Source organism: Tachyglossus aculeatus, chromosome X1 (genome assembly GCF_015852505.1).
Source record: "Tachyglossus aculeatus isolate mTacAcu1 chromosome X1, mTacAcu1.pri, whole genome shotgun sequence".
NCBI classification, from domain to species: Eukaryota; Metazoa; Chordata; class Mammalia; order Monotremata; family Tachyglossidae; genus Tachyglossus; species Tachyglossus aculeatus.
The window spans coordinates 93203023-93226830 of record NC_052101.1 but is presented as its reverse complement, the minus strand read 5'-3'; the positions used below and the strand labels follow the sequence as shown (position 1 = coordinate 93226830).

General features: G+C 48.1%; 1 protein-coding gene across 2 annotated transcripts in view; it reads left to right on the top strand.

Moving 5' to 3' along the window:
- CHCHD6 (coiled-coil-helix-coiled-coil-helix domain containing 6) overlaps positions 1 to 23808 on the top strand; it is a 182555-nt gene that overhangs the window by 6969 nt on the left and 151778 nt on the right. For both annotated transcript variants that reach the window (XM_038772766.1, XM_038772765.1), the window contains exons 2-4: positions 3098 to 3206; positions 8702 to 8768; positions 11114 to 11246. In XM_038772766.1, coding sequence (XP_038628694.1) covers positions 3098 to 3206; positions 8702 to 8768; positions 11114 to 11246 — 309 coding nt within the window. The remainder of the gene's footprint in view (positions 1 to 3097; positions 3207 to 8701; positions 8769 to 11113; positions 11247 to 23808) is intronic.

The window sequence follows — 23808 nt, the reverse complement described above, 5'->3', positions numbered from 1 at the left end:
ATTGGTAGCCACTGAAGATTTTTGAGGAGGGGAGTGATATGCCCAGAGCGTTTCTGGACGAAGATAATCCGGGCAGCAGCATGAAGTGTGGATTGAAGTGGAGAGAGACACGAGGATGGGAGATCAGAGAGAAGGCTGATGCAGTAGTCCAGACGGGATAGGATGAGAGCTTGAACGAGCAGGATAGCGGTTTGGATGGAGAGGAAAGGGCGGATCTTGGCAACATTGCGGAGCTGAGACCGGCAGGTTTTGGTGACGGCTTGGATGTGAGGGGTGAATGAGAGAGCGGAGTCGAGGATGACACCAAGGTTGCGGGCTTGTGAGACGGGAAGGATGGTAGTGCCGTCAACAGAGATGGGAAAGTCAGGGAGAGGGCAAGGTTTGGGAGGGAAGACAAGGAGTTCAGTCTTCGACATGTTGAGCTTTAGGTTGCGGGCAGACATCCAGATGGAGATGTCCTGAAGGCAGGAGGAGATGCGAGCCTGGAGAGAGGGGGAGAGAGCAGGGGCAGAGATATAGATCTGGGTGTCATCAGCGTAGAGATGATAGTTGAAGCCGTGGGAGCGAATGAGGTCACCAAGGGAGTGAGTGTAGATCGAGAACAGAAGGGGACCAAGCACTGAACCTTGGGGAACCCCCACAGTAAGAGGATGGGAGGGGGAGGAGGAGCCTGCAAAAGAGACTGAGAAAGAACGACCGGAGAGGTAAGAGGAGAACCAGGAGAGGACGGAGTCTGTGAAGCCAAGGTCAGATAGCGTGTTGAGGAGAAGGGGGTGGTCCACAGTGTCAAAGGCAGCTGAGAGGTCGCGGAGGCCAGCATCGTCTTAGGCACTGCACAAAACCATTCCTTCTATCCAGAAGCTTACCATCAGAATGTTCCCTAAGTTCCTACCTGTGTTCCAGCCACAACATGTAGCAGAAAGGCGCGTTGTGGGAGAAGTACTGTGGCATTGGTGGCGATGACGATTTGAGTTTGGTCTCCAAAGCATTTCTGGCTGCTGCCGAAAGCAGTCTGGAGGGGTTTCTGGGGCTTAGCCCTAAGCACTGGAATTAGCCGTTCGTACCCCCGGCAGTAACATTGCCATTGCAAATTTCAAATATAAAAATATGTAATCGCTCCCTCCCCGACACCTCTCTCTGTGTTGGGAGTGAGGAGCGTCCAAGCATTCTCCAGGTTGGAAGCAGGCATAACTGTGAGCCCGCTGTTGGGTAGGGACCGTCTCTATATGTTGCCAACTTGTTCTTCCCAAGCGCTTACTACAGTGCTCTGCACACAGTAAGCACTCAATAAATACGATTGAATGAATGAATGGTGGTATTTAAGCACCTACTATGTGCCAAGCACTGTTAATCAGGCTGGACACAGTCCCTGTCCCACATGGGGCTCACAGTCTAAATCCCCATTTGACAGATGAGGAAAAGGAGGATCAGGGACGTGAAGCGACTTGCCTGTGGTCACATGGCAGATACGTGGCGGAGCTGGGATTAGAACCCAGGTCCTTCTGACTCCCAAGGCCCGTGCAAGATTGGTGGACCTGGGTTTCTGCCTGGATTGGGGTGAGTCAGCTGATCATCATCTCCAGCGTTGACAAAGTGTCTTCTGTAGGCTGAGCGCCCTACGAGGGGCTTCGGGGATATACATGCCCCCTTGTCTTCGAGGAGCACGGACTCTAAAGGTGCAGGCTCCTTTTGGGCACGGACTGTGTCTACCAACTCTGTTGTTCTCTCCCAAGCCCTTAGTACAGTGCTCTGCACATAGTAAGCGCTCAATAAATACGATTGATGATGATGATAGGAAGCACTCAATAAGTACCATTGATTGATTGGGGAGATAAGCAGACAATGGTTAAGAGCTGGATTTGGGATTTGTTTAGTTAAAGTGAAGGGCATAGGAGGAACCAGAGGCTGGGATGGCAGGGCTGACTCTGCAAGCTTACCCTGTGAATCTCACTGTACCAGCCCTGCCTAAGTGCTTAGTACAGTGCTTTGCACGCAGTCAGCGCTCGGTAAATAAGGCAGAATGAATGAATGGATGCCTAGGTCAGCCTGAGGGACTTCTGTACGGATCCATCCACTCTACTAGAGAAGCCGGGTGGCTTAGTGGATAGAGCACAGGCCTGAGAGTCAGAAGGACTTGGGTTCTAATCCCGGTTCCTCCACTTGTCTGCTGCGTGACCTTGGGCAAGTCACTTCACTCCTCTGGGCCTCAGTTACCTCGTCTGTCAAATGGGGATTAAGACCGTGAGCCCTATGTGGGACAGGGACCGTGTCCATCTTGATTTACTTGTACTGATCCCAGCGCTTAGTACAGTGCTTGGCACATGGTAAGCACTTAACAAATGCCACCATTATTATTACTATCACTACTATTTCCCCCGTCCCTAATCTATTTTCATGTCTGTTTCCCCTGTAGACTAAGCTGTCTGTGCATCTACCAGCTCTGTTGTATGGTTCTTTTCCAAGTGCTTAGTTCAGTGCTCTGCACACAGTAAGCACTCAGTGAATACCACTGACCGATTGATCGATTGTGGCAGACTTGGACGGGGGAGGCAGATGGTCTGGTGTAAGCTAAAGTCAGTCACCAACCACAATCTAGAATATCCATTGGTGGCCTGGCTACTACGAATGTTGAGGCCTGATTTGAGTGACTTGGACCCTCACCACACGGTTATGTTGTTGCCGCAGAATCCCCCAGATGGTGTTTAATCTCAAGCGACTATATATTTTTGTTGATTGAAAAAACATAACTTGCTGTATTTTGCAGCACGTTAAGAAAAAAAATCCGGAATTTCCGTGGTTGCCAAGAAGGGCTCCCTCAAGTCAGCAACATCGGGCGTTCGCGGGTTCTGGCTCCTCACCTAGAGCAGTGGGTTGCACCAAGCGGGTACTAAACAAACGCTATTAATATTTTGCTGCTTTTGGGTCAGCCTCTAACGCGAGACCTCAGGAAAACGCTCTTTCCTCTGACCCCCACTCCCGGTTTCCCTACTTATAAAAGAGGAAAGGCCCCTTTTGGGTGGTGAACGAGGCAGTGCCTTTTAAGGCCCCTTGTAGTGTACTTACAGCTCTGTTATAACTCCTCTTCTCTCCCTCATAGCTCTCTGATGATTTAATTAACCGCATGAAGGACTCTTCATATGCTTCGTACCCTGCAGCTAACCCTCCTCTCTACCCTCCAGAAGGGAAGGCACAACTTCCTGGGACAGGTATAATACTAGTAGTAATAATAATAACAGTGGTATTATTCTGTGTCAAACATTGTACTCAGTGCCGGAGGTCTTCAGATGCCCTCCAGCTATTTCCGACCCTTAGGGACTCCGTGGACACACTCTCTTCAGCACGTCCCATCTTCATTCTGGTACGCGTGTCTGTAGCGTTTTCTTGGTAAAGATACGGAAGTGGTTTGCCCTTGCCTTCTTCCACCCGAGTCTCTGCCGTTGTCTTTGATCAGCATTTTGGACTTGATCATCCGCCTTTGACACTTTCCCATGCCGCTGCCACCCAGCACCGGTGAATCGACTTTGATGCTTCAGCTTAGACCTCTCCGTTATGGGTAGCCCTACATGGCGTAGCTCTAAGCTTCATCAGCGTACGCAAACTCTCCTGCCACGATAAGGTGTCTATTCATAGGAGAGAGTGCCAGGGTAAATACAAGATAATCAAGTATATAGTGGATTGCGAGGAAGTAGACCTGTGGGGAAGGAAGAGAGAAGCACGAAAGTGAGCTTCATTATCAGCCAAAAACATTTTCATTTTTTTCTGGTATTTGTTAAATGCTTACTATGCTTACAGAGAAGCAGCGTGGCTCAATGGAAAGAGCCCAGGCTTTGGAGTCAGAGTCATGGGTTCAAATCCCGGCTCCGCCACTTGTCAGCTGTGCGACTTTGGGCAAGTCACTTGACTTCTCTGGGCCTCAGTGACCTCATCTGTAAAATGGGGATTAAGACTGTGAGCCCCCTTGCGGACAACCTGATCACCTTGTAACCTCCCCAGCGCTTAGAACAGTGCTTTGCACATAGTAAGTGCTTAATAAATGCCATTATTATTATTATTATTATTACTATGTGCCAGGCACTGTACTAACCACTGAGATAGGCACAAGTTAATTAGGTTGGACATTAATTAGGTTGGACACAGTCCATGTCCCACATAGGGCTCACAGTCTTAATCTCCATTTTATAGACGAGGTCGCTGAGGCACGGAGAAGTTTCGTGTCTCACCCAAGGTCACACAGCAGACAAGTGGCGGCGTCCAAACAAGTGGCGGTGTCCAAATTAGAACCCAGGTCCTTCTCAATCCCAGGCCCATATTTTAGCCACTTACAGCGTGCAGAGCTCTAAAGGTTCTGAACTAGAGGTTTACCAATGTGACGAAAGCAACTCTAGAGGAGCTAATAATCTAAGGGAGATGATGACCTTCTAACAAATAGCGTGTGCATACAAACGCATGCAAATAAACATGCATGTATATTAGTGGGGAGCCTAAGGGATTGAATATTTCAGTTCCAGCCCTTCAGTGGCCTGGACAGTCTTATCTGCTACAGCATGCTCGTTTGGAGTGGATCTCCTCATCACTCCAGAAGATGGTGTTCTCTGACCTGCTTCATTATGGAGTGTAGAGAAATCTGTCTGGTTTTAATGGTGGGAGTCAGGATTTCTGAATTTTCTTCCATTGCTCTGAGGGCGTGTTACTTTCCTTCTCTGTGCATTTGGTTCCCTAGGTAGCAAGTGGGGAGAATAACTTCTAAAAGAAAAAAACAATGGCATTTATTAAGCACTTACTCTGTGCAAAGCACTGTTCTAAGCGCTGGGGAGGTTACAAGGTGATCAGGTTGTCCCACAGGGGGCTCACAGTTTTGATCCTTATTTTACAGATGAGGTAACTGAGGCACAGAGAAATTAAGTGACTTGCCCAAAGTCACACAGCTGACAATTGGCAGAGTCGGGATTCGAACTCATGACCTCTGACTCCAAAGCCCGTGTTCTTTCCACTGAGCCGCGCTGCTTCTCCGTTGTGGTCAGGGAACGTGTCTACCAACTCTCCCAACCACTTAGTGTTATACCGTACTCTCCCAAGTGTTTAGTACAGTGCTCTGCACACAGTAAGCGCTCATTAAATGTGATTGAAAGAATTGTATGACTGCTCTGCACACAGTGAGCGCTCAGTAAATACCCCCGATTGACAACTTGGCCTCACAACCTTAAGCATCTTGGAGTCGTCGAATGAAGCCCAACTGTTACTGTTGAAATTGGTAGAGGTTGTAGACTGCTCCGCAAGAGCTAACAGTACTGGGAGATGATTCTTAATCTATAAGCACATTAGACAGTCTCTAGACTGTAAGATCATTATGGACAAGGAACATGTCTTTCTGCCAATTCTGTTGCATTGTACTCTCCCAAGCGCTTAGTACAGTGCTCCGCACATAGTAAGCACCCAATAAGTACCATTGATTGACTGACTGAATAAGCAATCCTAAACTAGAGTAGGAGTGAGTACCCTTGGAGTCTCCAACTTAGAAAGGAAACTTGAAATGGAGGGAGAGAATCTGACGGGGAACCTTTCAGCTGTAGGTGTTGATTAGAATTGTCTAGTGGGTAGAACATGAGCCTGGGAATCTGTCAGTCAACTCCTTCTGAGAATCAGAAGGACTTGGATTCTAATTCATTCATTCATTGTCGTATTTATTGAGCGCTTACTGTGGGCAGAGCATTCATTCATTCAATCATATTTATTGAGCGCTTACTGTGTGCAGAGCACTGTACTAAGCGCTTGGGAAGTACAAGTTGGCAACACATAGAGACGGTCCCTACCCAACAGTGGGCTCACAGTCTAGAAGGGGGAGACAGAGAACAAAACAAAGCATATTAACAAAAGAAAATAAATAGAATATGTACAAGTAAAATAAATAGAGTAATAAATACATGCAAAAGATCACTATGGCTTAATTATGAAGTAGGATTTGTGCCCTGCCAAGCACAAAATGAGAGTCAAAGGTCGTAGTGGAGAAGCAGTGAGGCCTAGTGGAAATACCAAATGCCTGAGAGTCAGAGGACCTGATCCCAGTTCTGCCACTTGTCTGCTGTGTGACCTTGGGCAAGTCACTTTACTTTTCTGTGCCTGTTACCTCATCTGTAAAATCTGTTCTTGGATGTCCTCCTGTCACCTCAAATTTAGTAAGGCTAAAACTGAACTTCTTGTCTTCCCACCCAAACCCTTCCTCCTGCTCACTTTCCCATCACTGTAGACGGCACCACCATCTCTCCTCACAAGCCTATAACTTCAGCATTATGCATGACTCCTCCGTCATTCAACCCACATATTCAAGCCGCCACTAAATCCTTTCAGTTCTACCTTCACATCGCTGAAATCCGCCCCTTCCTCTCCATCCAAGCTGCTACCCTGTTAATGCAACCCCTTATCCTATCCTGCCTTGATTATTATTTCAGCCTCCTTGCTGAACCTCCCTGCCTCCTGTTCTCTCCCGACTCCAGTCCATACTTCATTCTGTGGCCTGGATCATTTTCCTACAAAAATGTTCAGACCATGTTTTCCTGCGCCTCAAGAACCTCCAGTGATTGCCCAGCCACCTCCACATCAGAAAGTACTCACCATTGGCTTTAGAGCACTGTACTAAGCGCTTGGGAAAGTACAACACAACAATAAACAGTGACATTCCCTGCCCACAATGAGCTTACAGTCTAGCAGGGGGGAGACAGACATCAATATAAATAAATAAAATTCCAGATATGTACATAAGTGCTGTGGGGCTGGGAGGGGGAAGAGCAAAGGGAGTAAATCAGGGTGAACAGAAGGGTTTGGGACATGAGGAAAAGTGGGGCTTAATCTGGGAAGGCCTCTTGGAGGAGATGTGCCTTCAATAAGGCTTTGAATGGGGAGAGAGTAATTGTCTGTCAGATATGAGGAGGGCGGGCGTTCCAGGCCAGAAGCGGGAAGTGGGCTAGAGGTGGGCAGCGAGACAGGGAGATCGAGGCCCAGTGAGAAGGTTACCACTAGAAGAGCAAAGTGTACGAGCTGGGTTGTAGGAGAGAAGTGAGGTGAGGAAGGAGGGGGCAAGGTGTTGGACTGCTTTAAAGTCAATGGTGAGGAGTTTTTGTTTGATACAGAAATGGATGGGCAACCACTGAAGTTTCTTGAGGATGGGGGGGACGTCCTGAATCGATGTTGCCGCTTCCCCTCCTCTGCTCACTTGTCTGGTATGTGACCTTGAGCAACTCACTTCACGTCTCTGTGTCTCATCAGTTCCCTCATCTGTAAAATGGGAGTGAAAGCTGTGAGCCCCATGTGGGACAGGGACTGTATCCAACCTGAATAGGTTGTTGCTACCCCAGTGCTTATTACAGTGCATGGCACAGAGTAAGCGCTCAAGGAAGACCATGGAAAAAAACGGAAATGGCCCATGAGAGATACGGTGGCAGCAACTTGGGGGAAGAGGTAGGAACATTCATTTTGAAACTGATGATGTCTTTAAGAGCAGGAGGTAGCAGTTGATTTATTTCTCGACCCTTTATTTTGGTGGTGAGTATTACTATTATTATTCCACTTTTGTATTCAGAGCTAGATTTAATATTTGGGTGTGAACTCTTGGCTATTAAACATACTGACTGAGGGAATGGAAGGCAAGCTGTCAGTGTATTTTTTAGAAATGGATTAAAAAGCCTAGTATCAGTAACCTCCCAGTTTAGAACAGTGCCTGGCACATAGTAAGCACTTAACAAATACCGTTTTTATTATACTTTTTTTCTTTAATCAGCTTACAGTCTTGGGTATCGATAGAAATGAGAAGCATTTTACCTGAAATGAGGATACTATTTATCACTCAGTATTTGGGATTACAAGTAGTGCTGTTTTCTCAGTTGAAGGTAAAACCTATCTCACTGGGGATGCTCTGATTTTATAGTTTTACCAATGTTCCTGGGGAAGGAGAATTTTGTCCTCCCTGGCAAGGTTGTCATTCTTTGGCATGAGAATCATGAGCAGGGAGTTGGTTTGTAGAGCTAAGCACAGGAAGGATTAACTCTTTACTTTCCCAGAAGCTCTAGTCCTCCCACGAATTCAACATCCCCTAGAGGACCCTAGGGCCTTGGCTTTTGGTTCCCCTACAAACCAACTCTTGGTTCCTAGGAGCTTAAGTTTTGACATGACTGGCTCGTGTGGTTGTCAGCTAGAATTTGCAATGTGCCTTCATTTTTCCAAAGTGCTTTTGCGTCGGTTATCCCATTTACTCCTCGCAACAACCCTGTGAAGTAGGGAGAGGCAAATATTATCAAGCCCCATTTTTAACAGATGAGGAAACCGAGGTCCGGAGTGGGTAAATGACTTGCTCGAGATCACCTAGCAGGCAGGTGGTGGATCCCAGCTTCCCTGACTCCCGGAATCATGCTCTTTCCACTAGAGCAACATTGCCCCTCTGGCATGCTGGGCAGTGACTGTAGGAGGGAGAATCCATACAGGGATTTTTATGGCGATTATGAAAAGCCAACATTGCTAGGTAGAATTGGTTTAGCCCGGTTTCAGGGGCCAATCCCTGGATCCGAAGCACGAGATGGGGAAAACAGACCTCCTCCTCCGGTTCAGAGTCTCCTCGAATTCATGTCTTCAGCTGATTTGGGTCCGTGACCCATTTGTTGATGCAGTGCACACTGTAGTAACTAAGCAGTCTCTTCTCCTCTTCCCTTTGCAGAGCCCAGGCCCTCTGTGGCTGAGGGTGACCAGTTGCCCTCTAAAGTAGAAGAGCACCTGTATAAGAGGTGAGGTCTTGGTTCTCCATGTGGGGCCTTTCATTTTGGGCTCCCCTTTCTTCACTGCGAAGCCTCCCCTTAGGCCAGCTGCCGTCTTGAGCCTTGGGGACTTGAATTTGACAGGGGAGAAGAGAAACCGTTTCATTCCCTCCCCCATTGTTAACGACCACTCTGCTGGCCTTTTGTGACTGATTTTGGGGTCCAGAGAGTCTATGGCCTGCTAATCGCTTAGTACAGTGCTCTGCACACAGTAAGTGCTCAATAAACACAACTGAATAACACCTGGCAAGTTTTTCTTCCAGTCTCTCTCGTTTTCCACTGACTTGTGCCTCTGCTTCTTTGATCCCCTCCCATCTGACCCTCTGGAAGAACGGGCGGTATCAGTGCTTAGAACAGTGTTTGGTACATAGTAAGCACTTAACAAATACCATCATTATTATTTTGAAAACTTCAAGCCCTGTGACCCAACAGTGGAGCGCCGGTGTCAAGGGGAGAGGCTGGGCTCTCTCATGTCTTCTGGTTGACGGGGGATTTTCTTGGCACTGGAGAGGTGGCCGCAGTAGGGCAGGAAGGACTTTTCTTTGGATGGCTGTAGTATTGAGGTCCGGTCCTCATTGTCTGTGGAACTAGGTGGATTTAGGCCCTCTCTGTCCCCTGCATAGTACTCTCTCTCTGCTGCATTCATTCAATTGTATTTATTAAGCACTTACTGTATGCAGAGCACTGTACTCGGTGCTTACTGGCAGGTTGATGTATAGCCAAGCTAGAGGGAGTGTCCTGTCTTTGGGGGGCATCACCGACTTCTCTAACACCAGAAGATGCTCAGGCCACAGTCTGGGGGGCGGGAGGGGGCTTCATCTTGCTTCCCTGATTGCATGACAGGAACGTCTGTAAGAGGCAGAGGTGCTGCTTGGAGAAGCAGCGTGGCTCAGTGGAAAGAGCACGGGCTTTGGAGTCAGAGGTCATGGGTTCGAATGCCGACTCCGCCACATGTCTGCTGCGTGACCTTGGGCAAGTCACTTAACTTCTCTGAGCCTCAGTTACCTCATCTGTAAAATGGCGATTAAGACTGCGAGCCTCACGTGGGACAACTTGATCACCTTGTATCCCCCCCAGCGCATAGAACACTGCTCTGCACATAGTAAGCGCTTAACAAATGCCATCGTTATTATTATTATTATCCAGTAGGGTGGGATTGTCCTGAGGGTCTGATCCTGCAGGAAAGCTGAGCCAGGAGACCCCTTCCACTGGTCCCACCCATTTTCTGAAGCTGCGAAAGCACATTCCTCTCAGTATCAGTGCAGTCCAGGATTGCCAGATTTGGGGATGGGTGTGACCTTGGGCAAGCCATGTCACTTCTCTGTGCCTCAGTTACCTCATCTGTAAAATGGGGATTAAGGCTGTGAGCCCCACGTGGGACAACCTAATTACCTGGTATTTACCCCAGCACTTAGAACAGTGCTTGGCTCATAGTAAGCCCTTAATAAATGCTATTTAAAAAAGAAAATGCAACTTAAGCAAATTGGCGGTGACCGGTCCCGGTGCGCACGATGAACCGTTCGATCAGTGGTACTTATTGAGTGCTTATTGTGTGCGGAGCCCTGTGCTAAGCGCTTAGCACAGTACAGTACAACAGAGTTGGTAGACACTTTCCCTGCCCACAATGAGCTTACAGTCTAGAGGGGTTCTCTAGACTGTAGGATTCAATAGGGATTCTCTGGGCACAGAACCTGGGCAAAGATAAACACTTTTGGAATGAATACCCGATTTAGATGACTCCTAACTTGAAGAAAACAGCATAGGGATGGGGAGCTGAGAACATTTCTTTTTTCAGTTTGGTGGTGCATTACTAGCCAGCCTAGAGGCAATGACATGAGCAAGAGCCTCAGTCTCCTTTTAGTGTTTCACTTTGTAGGTGGGTAGCAGGTGAGAGAATCTGGTTAGATCTCACAAGTCTCTTCTTGGTCCCAAAGTTCCTCAGCCTGATAGATACCTGTCCGATGGAGGCAGCAGAGGACAGAGCAATAATGATAATAACTGCGGTATTTGTTAAGCGCTTACTGTGTTCTAGGCACTGTACTAAGTGCTGGGGTGGATACGAGCAAGTTGGACACAGTCCCTGTCCCACATGGGGCTCACAGTCTCAATCCCCATTTTCCAGATGAGGTAACTGAGGGACAGAGAAGTGAAGTGATTTGCCCAAGGTCACAAAGAAGACAAGTGGCAGAGCTGGGTTTAGAACCCACGACCTTCTGCCGCCCGGGCCCCCGTGCTCTATCCACTATGGCAGCCTCTGTTAGAATTTTACCAACCATAACCTTTCTGCTTGTGCCCACTCTCCTTACCTGGTCCAGGTATGAGGAAGAACAAGGGATGATCCAAGAGGAGCTGTTTCGGCTGGCAAAGAGGGAAAGGGAGGTGGCCAGAGAGCAACGGAACATGTCCCTGCAGCAGAAGGAAAGTTGTGTCAACCAGGAGAAGCCATTGGTGAGTGTGAAGTTTGACGTCTTCGCTTGGGTCCTAAATTGGGAAATCCCAATGAGGTTACTGAAAGCTAGTGGCTGTTTTCTCATGAAAATCTTGTTCATTGCAAGCTGGTCATGGGCAGGGAACGTGTCTGCTAATTCGACTGTATTGTACTCTCCTAAGTGCTCAATACAGCATTCTGCACATAGTAAGCTCTCAGTAAATACCATTGATTGATTGAGTGGTGCACCCACCTCTACCCTACCACATGAAGATGGTGGTCTTTGGGTGGGCATGACATACCAGGAAGAAGATCTAGGTTCATGGGAGTTGGACATGAGATGAGAGGATCCTGTAGAGCTGCTAGAATAGCCCGTTGTTGGGTAGGGACCGTCTCTATATGTTGCCAACTTGTACTTCCCAAGCGCATAGTACAGTGCTGTGCACACAGTAAGCGCTCAATAAATACGATTGAATTAATGAAAGGAGGAGGAGGAAGCTGTTTAGCTGCAAGGATAGATGGTGTCTGGCAGAGGCCGAGGGAAGATGGAGGGCGGGGGCGGGGGAAGCGGGGCACAGTCATAAAGTGAATGAAAAACTGGGGACTGAAGGGTTAATCTGCCCCAGACAGCCTAGGGGTGCAAGGGAGAAACTCTACTGGGAAGAGAAATCACAGTAGGCTGAAGTAGTGTGAATTCCATTCTCACCTGAAATGTGTTAATTACAGGGGGGGGGTAGGGGGAGAAAAGAACAGCCCCCCACACCTGTCAAGGAGACTGTTCTCTGCTCCACCCTTTTTGGGGGCTGGTAAGGGGATTGAGCCATCCTTGTGCTGATACACCATAGTGGTCACAGGCTGATAGATGGTTTCCATGTGGGGCCGTCAGCACTCATGTATCCTAGCCCTTCCTTTTGGACCTAGGAAATATCTGGTGGCCTAGATTCTTCTCTGGGCTAGGCTTCCTTGAGGGGAAAATGAACCAAAGATCAGTGATTAAACACACAGATGTGCTTTCTCTGACAAACTGACTTGCTCCTTGGACTCCTGAAGGCCTCTTGCACCCCTAAGGAGAGTAAGCGAGGCTGTTATAGGGTCAGACCAATCGTCCCTCCAACATAGGATTCTGTCTCTAACACTGGCCAGAGGAGGATCAGTTGTGCAGGATGCCCTCTTGGACATCCATCCTCATGGCTAGTGATGACGGGCTAGCTAACATCCGTAACTTTCCCTCTAAAAGTTCATCCCAAGGACTTAGTGCAGTGCTGTGCACATAGTAAGTGCTCAGTAAATACCGTCGATGATGATGAAGAATCTATCCAAACCCTTCTGGAGCTTACTGACATCTTTTACCTGCACAGCTTTCTGGTGGAATATATATAATGGTATTTGTTAAACGCTTACTATGTGTCAAGCACTGTTTAGAGAACTGGAATGAGTTCTATATGCTTACCTCCCCCTGGGTAAGATCCAGCACTGTCATCATTTCATTCATTCGTATTAAGTGCTTGCGCTTGGGAGAATACAATAGCCAGTTGTTGGGTAGGGACCATCTCTATATGTTGCCGACTTGTACTTCCCAAGCGCTTAGTACAGTGCTTTACATACAGTAAGCACTCAATAAATGCGATTGAAAGAATGAATACAATATAACAGACACGTTCCTGCCCATAACAAGCTCACAGCCTAGAAGGGGAGACAGACATTAATATAAATATATAGTGTATATCTACATATATATATCTCTCTATATAGTATATAGTGTGTGTGTGTATATATATTTGAGTTTCTGATGTGTGCAGGGAACTAAATATTGGGTGCCAGCCAGCAGTTGGTCCAGTAGAAAGAGTTTGGATCTGGAAATCAGGGGATTTGGGTTCTGTCATTCAATCAACTAATCAGGTGGTATATATTGGGCACTTAGTGGGTGCAGAGCACTGCCCTAAGCCCTTGGGAAAGTACAGCGGACCCAGTTCTACTTTTTGGGACTCTGTCATCAGTGGCCAAGGTTTCCGACCGAAGCACCAAGCAGACCATTCTTCGAGTTGGACGGACCCGGTGGGAATCCTGAAAATTAGCTGGCTAACGTGGGTGGTGAAAACTGCAGGGGCTACCATGGCAACCAACTGCCTGCTGGGTTCTGGCACTAAGGCATAGCACTGGCCCTGCTGCAGTCACCTGGTCCATCAACGTGTCCTGTGTGGTTAAAAAAAAAAAAAGTCCGCGTGCTCTTAGAAGGTGTTGCTCCTCTATCTCTGGGCCGCAGCAGGGGCGTGACTGGAGCCACACAAACGACAAGCCCCGCGATCAGGTTCTCCGGACTGTGGCTGGTCCGTCGTTCCCAAAGGAAGACTCCCATTGTTCGATGGGCTTGGGAAATGTATGTTGGAAGTACAAGATGTGGTCCCTGCCTTTGAATTTGTTATCTCTGTCTCTTCCTTTTTTGACTACTGTATGACGAGCTACTTGTTCAATTGCCGCAAGGGTTTCTAAACATGTTCTTAATTTAATAGGGGAGTTAAGTGGACATAAATACAAGTGTGAATGGTAAGATGGTGGGGGGGAGGGGAACGGGCCAGACCTGTCAGAGAATGCCTCTCAAAGAAGGTGTCCTTTTTAGGAGGACTCTGAAGACACCAGGAGTGGTGAAGTTTGGACCAGAGAGCGAGCAAAGGTTCAGAGGTGGGAGAGTTGCAAACGGGGTGCAGTTAGTCTTTCTTGGGAAGAACAGAGAGGGTCTATCGGGGGGATCTAGTGGGAGAAGAGAGCGGGTTAAGTATGAACTTGAGGGGAGCCTGGAAGCCAACGGCTAGGGCTCGCTGTGGCACGAGTCTGTCAACTCTGTTATATTGTACTCTCCCAAGTGCGTAGTGTGGTGCTTTGCACACAATCAGTGCTCGATTCAATTGATTGAGTGTTTTGTGTGAGAAGGAACGGGGAGCCATTGGAGGTTTTCTGAGGAAGGGAGTGATGTGCACTTTTGAGGCTAGAGGATAGAGCCAAGGAACCCGGTGAGCCAACCGTTAGAGAGTACTCCAGCTGCGAAATGACAATGGCTCGTACCAGAGTAGTAGTTGTGAAGGGGGAAGGGCGGATCTGAGTAATAGTACAATGGAAGGACCAGTAGGATTTAGAAACTGACCGAACGAGGGAGTAAACGTCTGAGAGGAGGCAAAGATGATATGGAAGTCGTGGGCTCCTGGGACAGGGAGGATGGTGGTGTCATCGACAGGGATGGGAAAGATGGGAAGAGAAGATCTCAGAGGGAAGTTGAGGAGTTCGGTCTTGCACATACAGTATTGAGTTTAAGGTGCTGTTTTTTTTTTGATGGCATTTATTAAATGCTTACTATGTGCAAAGCACTGTTCTAAGCGCTGGAGGGGTTGCAAGGTGATCAGGTTGTCCCGCGGGGGGCTCACAGTCTTAATCCCCATTTTACAGTTGAGGGAACTGAGGCCCAGAGAAGTTAAGTGACTTGCCCAAAGTCACACAGCTGACAATTGGCAGAGCCGGGATTTGAACCCATGACCTCTGACTCCAAAGCCTGTGCTCTTTTCCACTGAGCCACGCTGCTTCTCAGCGTGATCACTCAGGTGAGTCTCTCACAGTGACTTCCTATTTCTCAAATACGGCTACCTCTCTCCATTTACGATGGTCCTAGTGGGTTGACTTGGCAGCTTAGGGCACTTGGACTTGAGTTTCCCCTTTTCCTGCCAACCGCCTGATGTCTCTGTGTCTCTCCGCTCTTCCACAGCATGGAAGTTTGCAAGTCGAGTTTGAGGTAGCAAGGTCGTAGCCTCTTAGAAGAGAGGTGCGGCAGGGAATGTGTCTACCAACTCCGTTATATTGTGCAGTCCTCAATCAATCAATTTATTGAGTACTTACTGTGTGCAGAGCACTATACTAAGCGCTTGGGAGGGTACGGTATCACAGAGTTGGTAGACACATTCCCTACCCCCAGTGAGCGTACAGCTCTGCACACAGTAAATGCTCAGTAAATATGATTGTTAGATTGAGGTTTGATCATTTGGTCATTTGGTTTAAGGCACTGTGGTGTGGAAACAATGTTGATACTTTGTATAGCATGCTCCCAAGTGTTCAGGTCAGCGCCCTGCACACTGTAGGCCCTCAGTGCATGATGGCTAAGAGCAATATGGAGGAAAGGCTGTTTTCCACTCACAGTTCATGGCCTGGTAATTTGTCTGTTGGCTTTTCTCTGAGGCTAAAATCAGGACCGTTTTCTGCTTTGTTCTCTGCCCTATTTCACTCAGACAACCCTCCCTCCCCCGACAGCTTCACATAGTTTTGTGTAATTCCCTTTCAACGGTGCTGAAAGCTATCTGACATTTAAATGTACCTCCTCCTCTCCGCCACCATGTGTGCCCCTGATTTTTATGATAATGATTTATTTTCACACTTCTGCATGAAGCAATAGTCTAACCTTATTACAAGATGCAGTCTATTATTGGGAAGAGTTCATAAAGCCACTCAGACTGTAGATAACTAGACGTGAGCTCTCAGTCGATTCTTCCAGAGAAAAGCAATCATTTTTAACGGTCCATTACAGGTGACCAAGGGCTCTTTGATTCATAACTTGCAGGAGGAACTCAGGCTAGAGATGGTTAAATATATCACCGTGGTAGGAATGTTCGATTTGACTGATGACGTTCCCCGTTCTGCAGTCGGGTTATGTGGGCCAGCGTGTCAAACCCATCCCTGTGGATGGGCCCCATTAGTGGTTATACATTCCCACAGTGGGCCACAGTTTGTAAACATGCTCCAAATAATTAATGCTTTGGAAAATGATTAGCGTCGTAGCTCATTATTATTCGATCTGACCAAAGGAAACCAGATTGGCAAACAGAAGTATTATTATCATGGTTGCAGATGCAGTGCTAGTGGACGGAGCTTCAGTGCGGGGCAGGAACAGTGGGCCTAGATATGAATGGAAAAGGAAGACCCGGCCACTAGGATGGAGAAGCAGCATGGTCTAATGGATAGAGCCCAGGCTGGGGAGTCGGAAGGACCCGGGTTCTAATCCCGCTACGCTGCTTGTCTGCTGTGTGACCTTGGACAAGTCATTTCACTACTCTGGGCCTCAGTTACCTCTTCTGTAAAATGGGGATTAATGCCATAAAACCCAGGTAGTAGTAATAATTGTGGTATTTATGTGCTCACTCTGTGCCAGGCTGTCTACTGATCACTGGGGTGGTTAAAAACGAAGCAAGTTGGACACAGTCCCTGTCCCATGTGGGGCTCACAGTCTCAATCCCCATTTTACAGATGAGGTAACTGAGGCCTGGAGAAGTGAAGTCATGTGGAACGTGTACTGGGCCCAACCTGATTATCTTGTATCTACCCCAGTGATTAGTGCAGTGCCTGGCACATAGTAATAATAATAATAATAATAATAATAATAATTTTGGTATTTGTTAAGCGCTTACTATGTGCCAAGCACTGTTCTAAGTGCTGAAGTAACACTTAACAAATACCATTTCTTAAAAAAAAAAAAAAGAGAGGTAGCAACACTCTTCGCGCTCACTTAGATGATGTGATCCTGAACAGAGCCAGAAGCAGTGGCGGGTGAGAGATGCAGCAGGGACCGCCTCTCCCGTCTTCCCTTTTTCCCCGCCAGCCTGGCTCCTTGGGCCGGAGGGCCTGCTGCTACCCTGGTTTTCTCGGGGTTCCCACCCAGAGCAACCCCCCTAATTCTGGAGGCCAGAGGCGGCAGCAGCATCGGCCACTTAAGCCCCAAATTTCACTCAGGAGCCAAACTGCCAGGTTGGAGACTGGGCAGTGCTGCACCTTCCTCTTCCCGTTTCCCTGCTGTGGCCCACAGAACCTGAGAAGCAGCGTGGCCTAGTGGGTAGAGCCCGGGCCTGGCAGTCGGAAGGACCTGGCTTCTTGTCCCGGCTCTGCCACTTGTTTGCTCTGTGGCCTTGGGCAGGTCACTTCGCAACTCCGTGCCTCAGTTCCCTCAGCTGTAAAATGGGGATTACGACTGTGAGCCCCATATGGGACAGGGACTGTGTCCAGTCTGATTGGCTTGTAGCTACCCCAGCACTTAGTACATTGCCTGGTCCGTAGTAAGCACCTTGGAGATCATTGGTTTTTTCTGATCCCTTTCTACCTTGTCCATTTTCCCTTCTCTTCCTGGCTTTCTTCAAGTGTTCTTTTCATTAGTCTTTTCCTATCTTGCCTGTAATTATTTGCAAGAATTATCATTATTTTTTTTGTGTGTGGAGTCGGAAGGAAAGTGTTGTTTTTTAACTTTATTTTCTTGCCCCCTTTGTTGTAGTACTTTTGCCCATGCTCCCTGAACTCTTCCCCTGCTTCCCCAAGGGCAACACTTCGGGCCTGGTCGGTCCCTAAACATGTGATCATCCAGGGGGCTTTGTTATAGGGGTCAGATATTCTCCCTCTTTTGGGGGAAGCTTTCTTTTGTAGCTTCTAGCAGTTTTGTCTCCTTCCTACTCTTCCCCCCCTCCACCCCCCTCTGCTGACTTCCTCAGCCCTCTGGCATTCCCCTTTTATTCCCTTAATCAATTCTTCCCCGGGGCTGTTCCCTAGACTCTTCTTATCCCAGCCAGTCTGATCTCCTCCTTGTCAATTGGCATGACATGGCATGGCATGCCTCAGAGCCCAACCATTCTCTAGTAGTTATAATGCCTTGAATATGTGTATCACTTGTTTTTCAAAAGCACTTTCACACTAATTATCTCTCTTTGTCAGCCCAATATCCCCTTAAGGTACCCTCACAAGGTCATGGGTTCTTATCCTGGCTCTGCCACTTGTCTGCTGTGTGTGACCTTGGGCAAATCATTTCACTTCACTGGGCCTAAGTTACACCATTTTACAGATGAAGTATCGATGGGGATTGAGACTGTGAGCCCCATATCATCATCATCATCATCAATCGTATTTATTGAGCGCTTACTGTGTGCAGAGCACTGTACTAAGCGCTTGGGAAGTCCAAGTTGGCAACATATAGAGACAGTCCCTACCCAACAGTGGGCTCACAGTCTAAAAGGGGGAGACAGAGAACAAAACCAAACATACTAGCAAAATAAAATAAATAGAATAGATATATACAAGTAAAATAAATAAATAGAGTAATAAATATGTACAAACATATATACATATATACAGGTGCTGTGGGGAAGGGAAGGAGGTAAGATGGGGGGATGGAGAGGGGGGCGAGGGGGAGAGGAAGGAAGGGGCTCAGTCTGGGAAGGCCTCCTGGAGGAGGTATGTGTCCAATTTGATTTGCTTGTGTCCACCCCAGTACTTAGTACAGTGCCTGGCACATAGTAAGCATTTAACAAATATCATCATCATTATTTATTATTATTATTATTTATTTTAGTGTCTGGCTTCCCCATGCTAGATTGTAAGATTCTTGAGGGCAGGGATCATGTTTATTAACTCTGCTGTTCTCTCCTAAGTGCTCCACACACAGTAAATGCTCAATCAATAGCATTGATTGATTTGGCAGGGCTACCCCTTTCTTACAGATGAGGAAACTGAGGTCCAGAGAGGTTAAGTGATCAGTCTGCAGTCACCCAGCCTGACAGTGGCAGAGCTTGGACCGTAATCCAGGATTTTCCACTATCCCTTCTCCATCTTGTTATTCCTGAGGCCTTCCAGATGCTTTAGATAACCTTCCCATTACCAGAGCAGAGGAGGGGAAGCAGCAACATCGATTCAGGACATGTCTCCCCCCACCCCGCCCCTAAAAAAACTCCAGTGGTTGCCCATCCATCTCTGTATCAAACAAAAACTCCTCACCATTGACTTTAAAGCATTCCATCACCTTGCCCCCTCCTTCCTCACCTCACTTCTCTCCTTCTACAACCCGTGCCGCACACTTTGCTCCTCTAGTGCTAACCTTCTCACTGGGCCTCGATCTCTCCTGTCTCGCTACTTACCTCTAGCCCACTTCCTGCTTCTGGCCTGGAACGCCCTCCCTCCTCAAATCCAACAGACAATTACTCTCTCTCCATTCAAAGCCTTATTGAAGGCACATCTCCTCCAAGAGGCCTTCCCAGATTAAACCCCACTTTTCCTCATGTCCCAAACCCTTCTGTTCACTTGGATTTACTCTCTTTGCTCTTCCCCCTCCCAGCCCCACAGCACTTATGTACATATCTAGAATTTTATTTATTTGTACTGATGTCTGTCTCCCCCTGCTAGACTGTAAGCTCATTGTGGGCAGGGAATGTCATCGTTTATTGTTGTGTTGTACTTTCCCAAGCGCTTAGTACAGTGCTCTGCACACAGTAAGCTCTTAATAAATACGATTGAATGAATGAATGAATGAAATACGAATGAATGAATGATTATAGAACCCACCCAGGGAACAGAGCTTTGGAGTAATAATTTGGACTTTTTTGAAATGAGACCAGAGGAATAGACTGATAACTCCTGCCTAGTACTGAGTGACTCTCTCTTTGACTGTGTTAGCCTGGTCAGAATAGGAAGGAAAGCTTTCTTGCTCCTACGGTTCAAGTCTGTGACATTCTCTGCTCCAACAAAACAAGTTGTTTGCATCAGCCCATTTTCGTTGACCACAGAATTGTTTTACATAAATCACAGGGCAGAGAAAGTGTCTGCCATCTTGTTGTACTGTCCTCTCCCAAGAGCTTAGTACAGTGCTCTGCACATAGTAACTGCTCAATAAATACCATCGATCGATTGACTGATACTTGTGAACTTGTGAGCTTGGGAACTTGTACTTCCCAAGCGCTTAGTACAGTGCTCTGCACATAGTAAGCGCTCAATAAATACGATTGATTGATTGATCGATTGACTGATAGGACGTCTTGACCCCCAGTCTACTTGTGACTCACTCCTCCCCCTCAACTCACTCTTGTAGTTACTGGGTCCGTATCCCGAGAGTTCTGTTGATGGAAGACAGCCAGGCATCCAGCCCTAGTAGAGTGTAAGCATCTTGAGGGCAGGGATCTAGAACGTTGCTGATGGGCTCTCAGGAAAAAAAAACCCATTGACCAGAGTTTAAGGCACAGAGAGTCTGACTGCATCGTGCTTTGCTCCCTTTTGAGCTAAAATTGCCCATTGTTGAGTCCTAGTTTGATGTGTCTTGGGATTGGGGGGTGGGGGGGGAATTGAAAAACAAACAGTCCCTTTGATCAGGGTTAATCCCTTGATTTAATTCTCACTTCCCAGTCATAACATCCTCTATATCACCTGAGCAATCTTATACACTTATCAGTTTCTTTTTTATTGATCGACTTGTTTATCCACTTGTGTTTCTCTCTGCTCTGTTATATATTCTGCTCGTCTCCCCCATCAGAGCGTACGATCCTTGATGCAAAGATCAACTCTCCTACTTCTTCTTCCTGTCTCCTCATTTTGCTGTTCCGGCCTAGCCAAAATGCATAGTGAAAATAGGGGTTCTCGCCAGACTCAGTGTCCTGGAGTACGCGTTCTCAATGCAGGATTGGTCGGTCAAGAGAACGTAGCCCCCCCCACCCCGTTTTAGTCCACGCCGTAGGTCTCAGCCATTCCCGGTGGTGTGGGCGTTGAGATTTTTGGGATGCGGATCACTGAACCTGTAGCTTAAGGCTCCTGGAAGCTTTCCTGTGGGTTTTCTTTATGTCCGTCTTGCTCTGCTTTTCTGCTTTCAGCCCAACAGGGACGGAGGGTTTTCCAGGAGGGCATGGCAATTCCCCAACCCAGGGATAGATCAGTGTCAGCGCTTGAGGAGATGGGGAGAGCCCCAGTGGTCCCTTTCTTCCCCTTCCTGGGCACACAACTTAACAGGAGTTTGAGCCTGGCTGGCTTGGAAAGGGACCATTTGAAACTAATCAATAGTTTTGGAGGCAGGAGGAGAGGATGTAAGGGAAGAACTAAGTGAGATTAAAGGTGGCCTTCTCATTACTTCTCTAGAAAAGGAGGATTCAAATTTAGGGAAAGGAAGACCTCATTTGTGGCCAAACACTTTGCCCTTTTCAGGCTGTATGGAGAGCAAACGGAATAAATGAAATGAATACTTGGAAAAACGGCATTACCCAGCTTTGCGAACGGAACTAATATGATTTACCAAAAGCCCCACAGTTCTTATTCACTCAGTCGTATATATCGGACGCTGACTGTGTGCCAAGCACCGTACTAAGCACTTGGGAAAGTACAGTACAGCAATAAACAGACACATTCGTTGTCCACTGTGAGCTTCTGTTTAATCTCCTTGGATGATGGCTTTGTTATTTATTAGCCCCCCTTCTTGGCCAAAAAAAAAAAAAAAGAATAAGAGAGGTGTATTCTTTTCTTTCCTGAGAGGAGAAATCAGGTCTAGGAAGAAAAGCAACTTTTGGGCTTCACCCCTGATGTTTTCAGGGGCTGGGACAGTTTGGACCAGGTTGGGGTGGGGGGCAAAGGGGCTTTGAGCGATTGCCCCCTGAGTCTACTGCAGAAGCTGTGGATGATGAGAACCTGAAGGGGGTGGTCCTAAGAGACCGTGGCCCTCCGGCACGTACATCTGACTGCACTCCATTTTCCAGGTCTGACAGATCTCGACTCTCACAGTAGTAACGGGCATCGTCTGAATCTGAAACATCGTAATCCTGTTAAGAATCATAACCTTTTGCATTTATCTGGAGCCTTTCTCCCCAGGTGCTTGAGGCTTATTACAGATGTTCTCATTTGTACTCCCAACCCCTTTGAGGCAGGTGGCGAAATGGAGATTGAAAAGGGGAAAGAGACTGGCTCAAGGTCACGTGCAACTGTTGGGAAGATAGATTCCCCTCTTCCCCCGGCCGCTGCTCTGTCAACTGGAGCGTGCTGCCAGGAGCTGTGGGAACCAACCAGGCTGCAGATGGCTTTCCTGTTCTTTTTCCCCAGCATCCTGTCTCGACTTTAAAGCGCCCCGGTGGTCTGAGAGGTCTTTGCTGGTGTCAGATTTCCAGAGCGCTTCCGGCTCTCTCGGAGGTCTGGGGACTATGCATCTTTCATGCTGCAATGCAAGGATTTCCAGGCTACAAATCTGGCCAGGACAGGAAAGGTCTGCGGCAGGGAGGAAGCCCCGAGATCTCAGACATCTCTGTGTAACGAGGCTGGGAGTCGAGTTTTTCATCGAGTAGTTCAGGCTGCTGACTTTGGTTTTATGATTTTTTTTTCCCCCGCAAGGATTTACATCTGTCCCCCCCACCCCCGTAGAATCCGCAAGGATTCACACTGAGAAGCAGCGTGGCTCAATGGAACGAGCGCGGGCTTTGGTGTCAGAGGTCATGGGTTCAAATCCCGGCTCCGCCAATTGTCAGCTGTGTGACTTTGGGAAAGTCACTTAACTTCTCTGGGCCTCAGTTACCTCATCTGTAAAATGGGGATTAAGACTGTGAGCCCCCCGTGGGACAACCTGATCACCTTGTAACCTCCCCAGCGCTTAGAACAGTGCTTTGCACATAGTAAGCGCTTAATAAATGCCATCATCATCATCATCATCATTTCTCATGGGAATGTGGGCCATTTGGGGAAAGGAGGAGAAGGGGCTTCTCTTCCATCCATCACCAAATCTGAAATCTGCAGTTGCCTTGTGTCCAGTGGCTCCTAGCTCAGGTGACCTCTGCTGTATGCTGACAGAGGCTGGAAACTGTCATTAGCTGCTAACTTTGTTAGGCAAAATGGCTGATTGCGGTTCATTTCTGGTGTCACTGCTTCTAATTAGAGGATCGTGTGTCTGCTGAAGTGTCTGAGAGCACGGGGGATGATCGAAAGGGCCTGACATCGGGGGCTGAGCCACGGAGAGAGGGTTCGGGCTTCGAACCACCAGGGGGCGCTGCTGCACCTCAGATGCCAAATTGGGCAACCGAGCTGCTGCTGCTCAGTGTGGCCTGGCCTCGAAGCCCTGGCACTGCCAGTCTCCTCGAAAATCCCTGGGCAGGGTTTAGGACAAGAAACCCCTGGTGAAGGGAAGGTCCACACGACTACAGTGGTGACGCCAGGGGTTCCCGGCCCCCGGGGAGCGCTAAGTTGAAGTTGGGAGAGGCTTGGCTGGGCGCTAAGCCAGACGTTTCACAAACCGCCACGTTCATTGCACCGCTCCCGGTGTGGCCTGCTCCCCTGCCCTCTCCCCGCTCTGAATCCCACCCAGGGGACAGGGTACGTTTAAGCTTCACGTTTTGGGGAAGCCAAATGGCACGACGGACTTCGTGGCTATTTCCCGTCTAGGACCCGGAAGGGAGCGTCGGGAGTGGGGCGTCCGATCCTGGCGTGGTCACTGGAGGCTAGCTGTCTTTAGCTCCAGCACAGTTGAGAATGGAGCTTGGCCACCCCAAAGTCATCTGCTCTGCGGTCTTCAGGCTTGATCTGACCCTGCCTCAGAGCTTCCTAGAAACTCAAGAGCGGGCCTGGAGGCTACAGGATGACTGGTCCGAGGCCCGGACTACGCCGCAGTTTCCGCTCGGGGATCTAGGATAAGGGGACCTCGTTTCATCTAACCCCCCCGATAATAATAAGAATGAATAATTGCGGTATTAAGCGCTTACCTTGTGCCACGCACTCTACTAAACTCTGGGGTGGATACAAGCCATTCAGGTTGGACACAGTCCCTGTTCCATATGGCGCTCC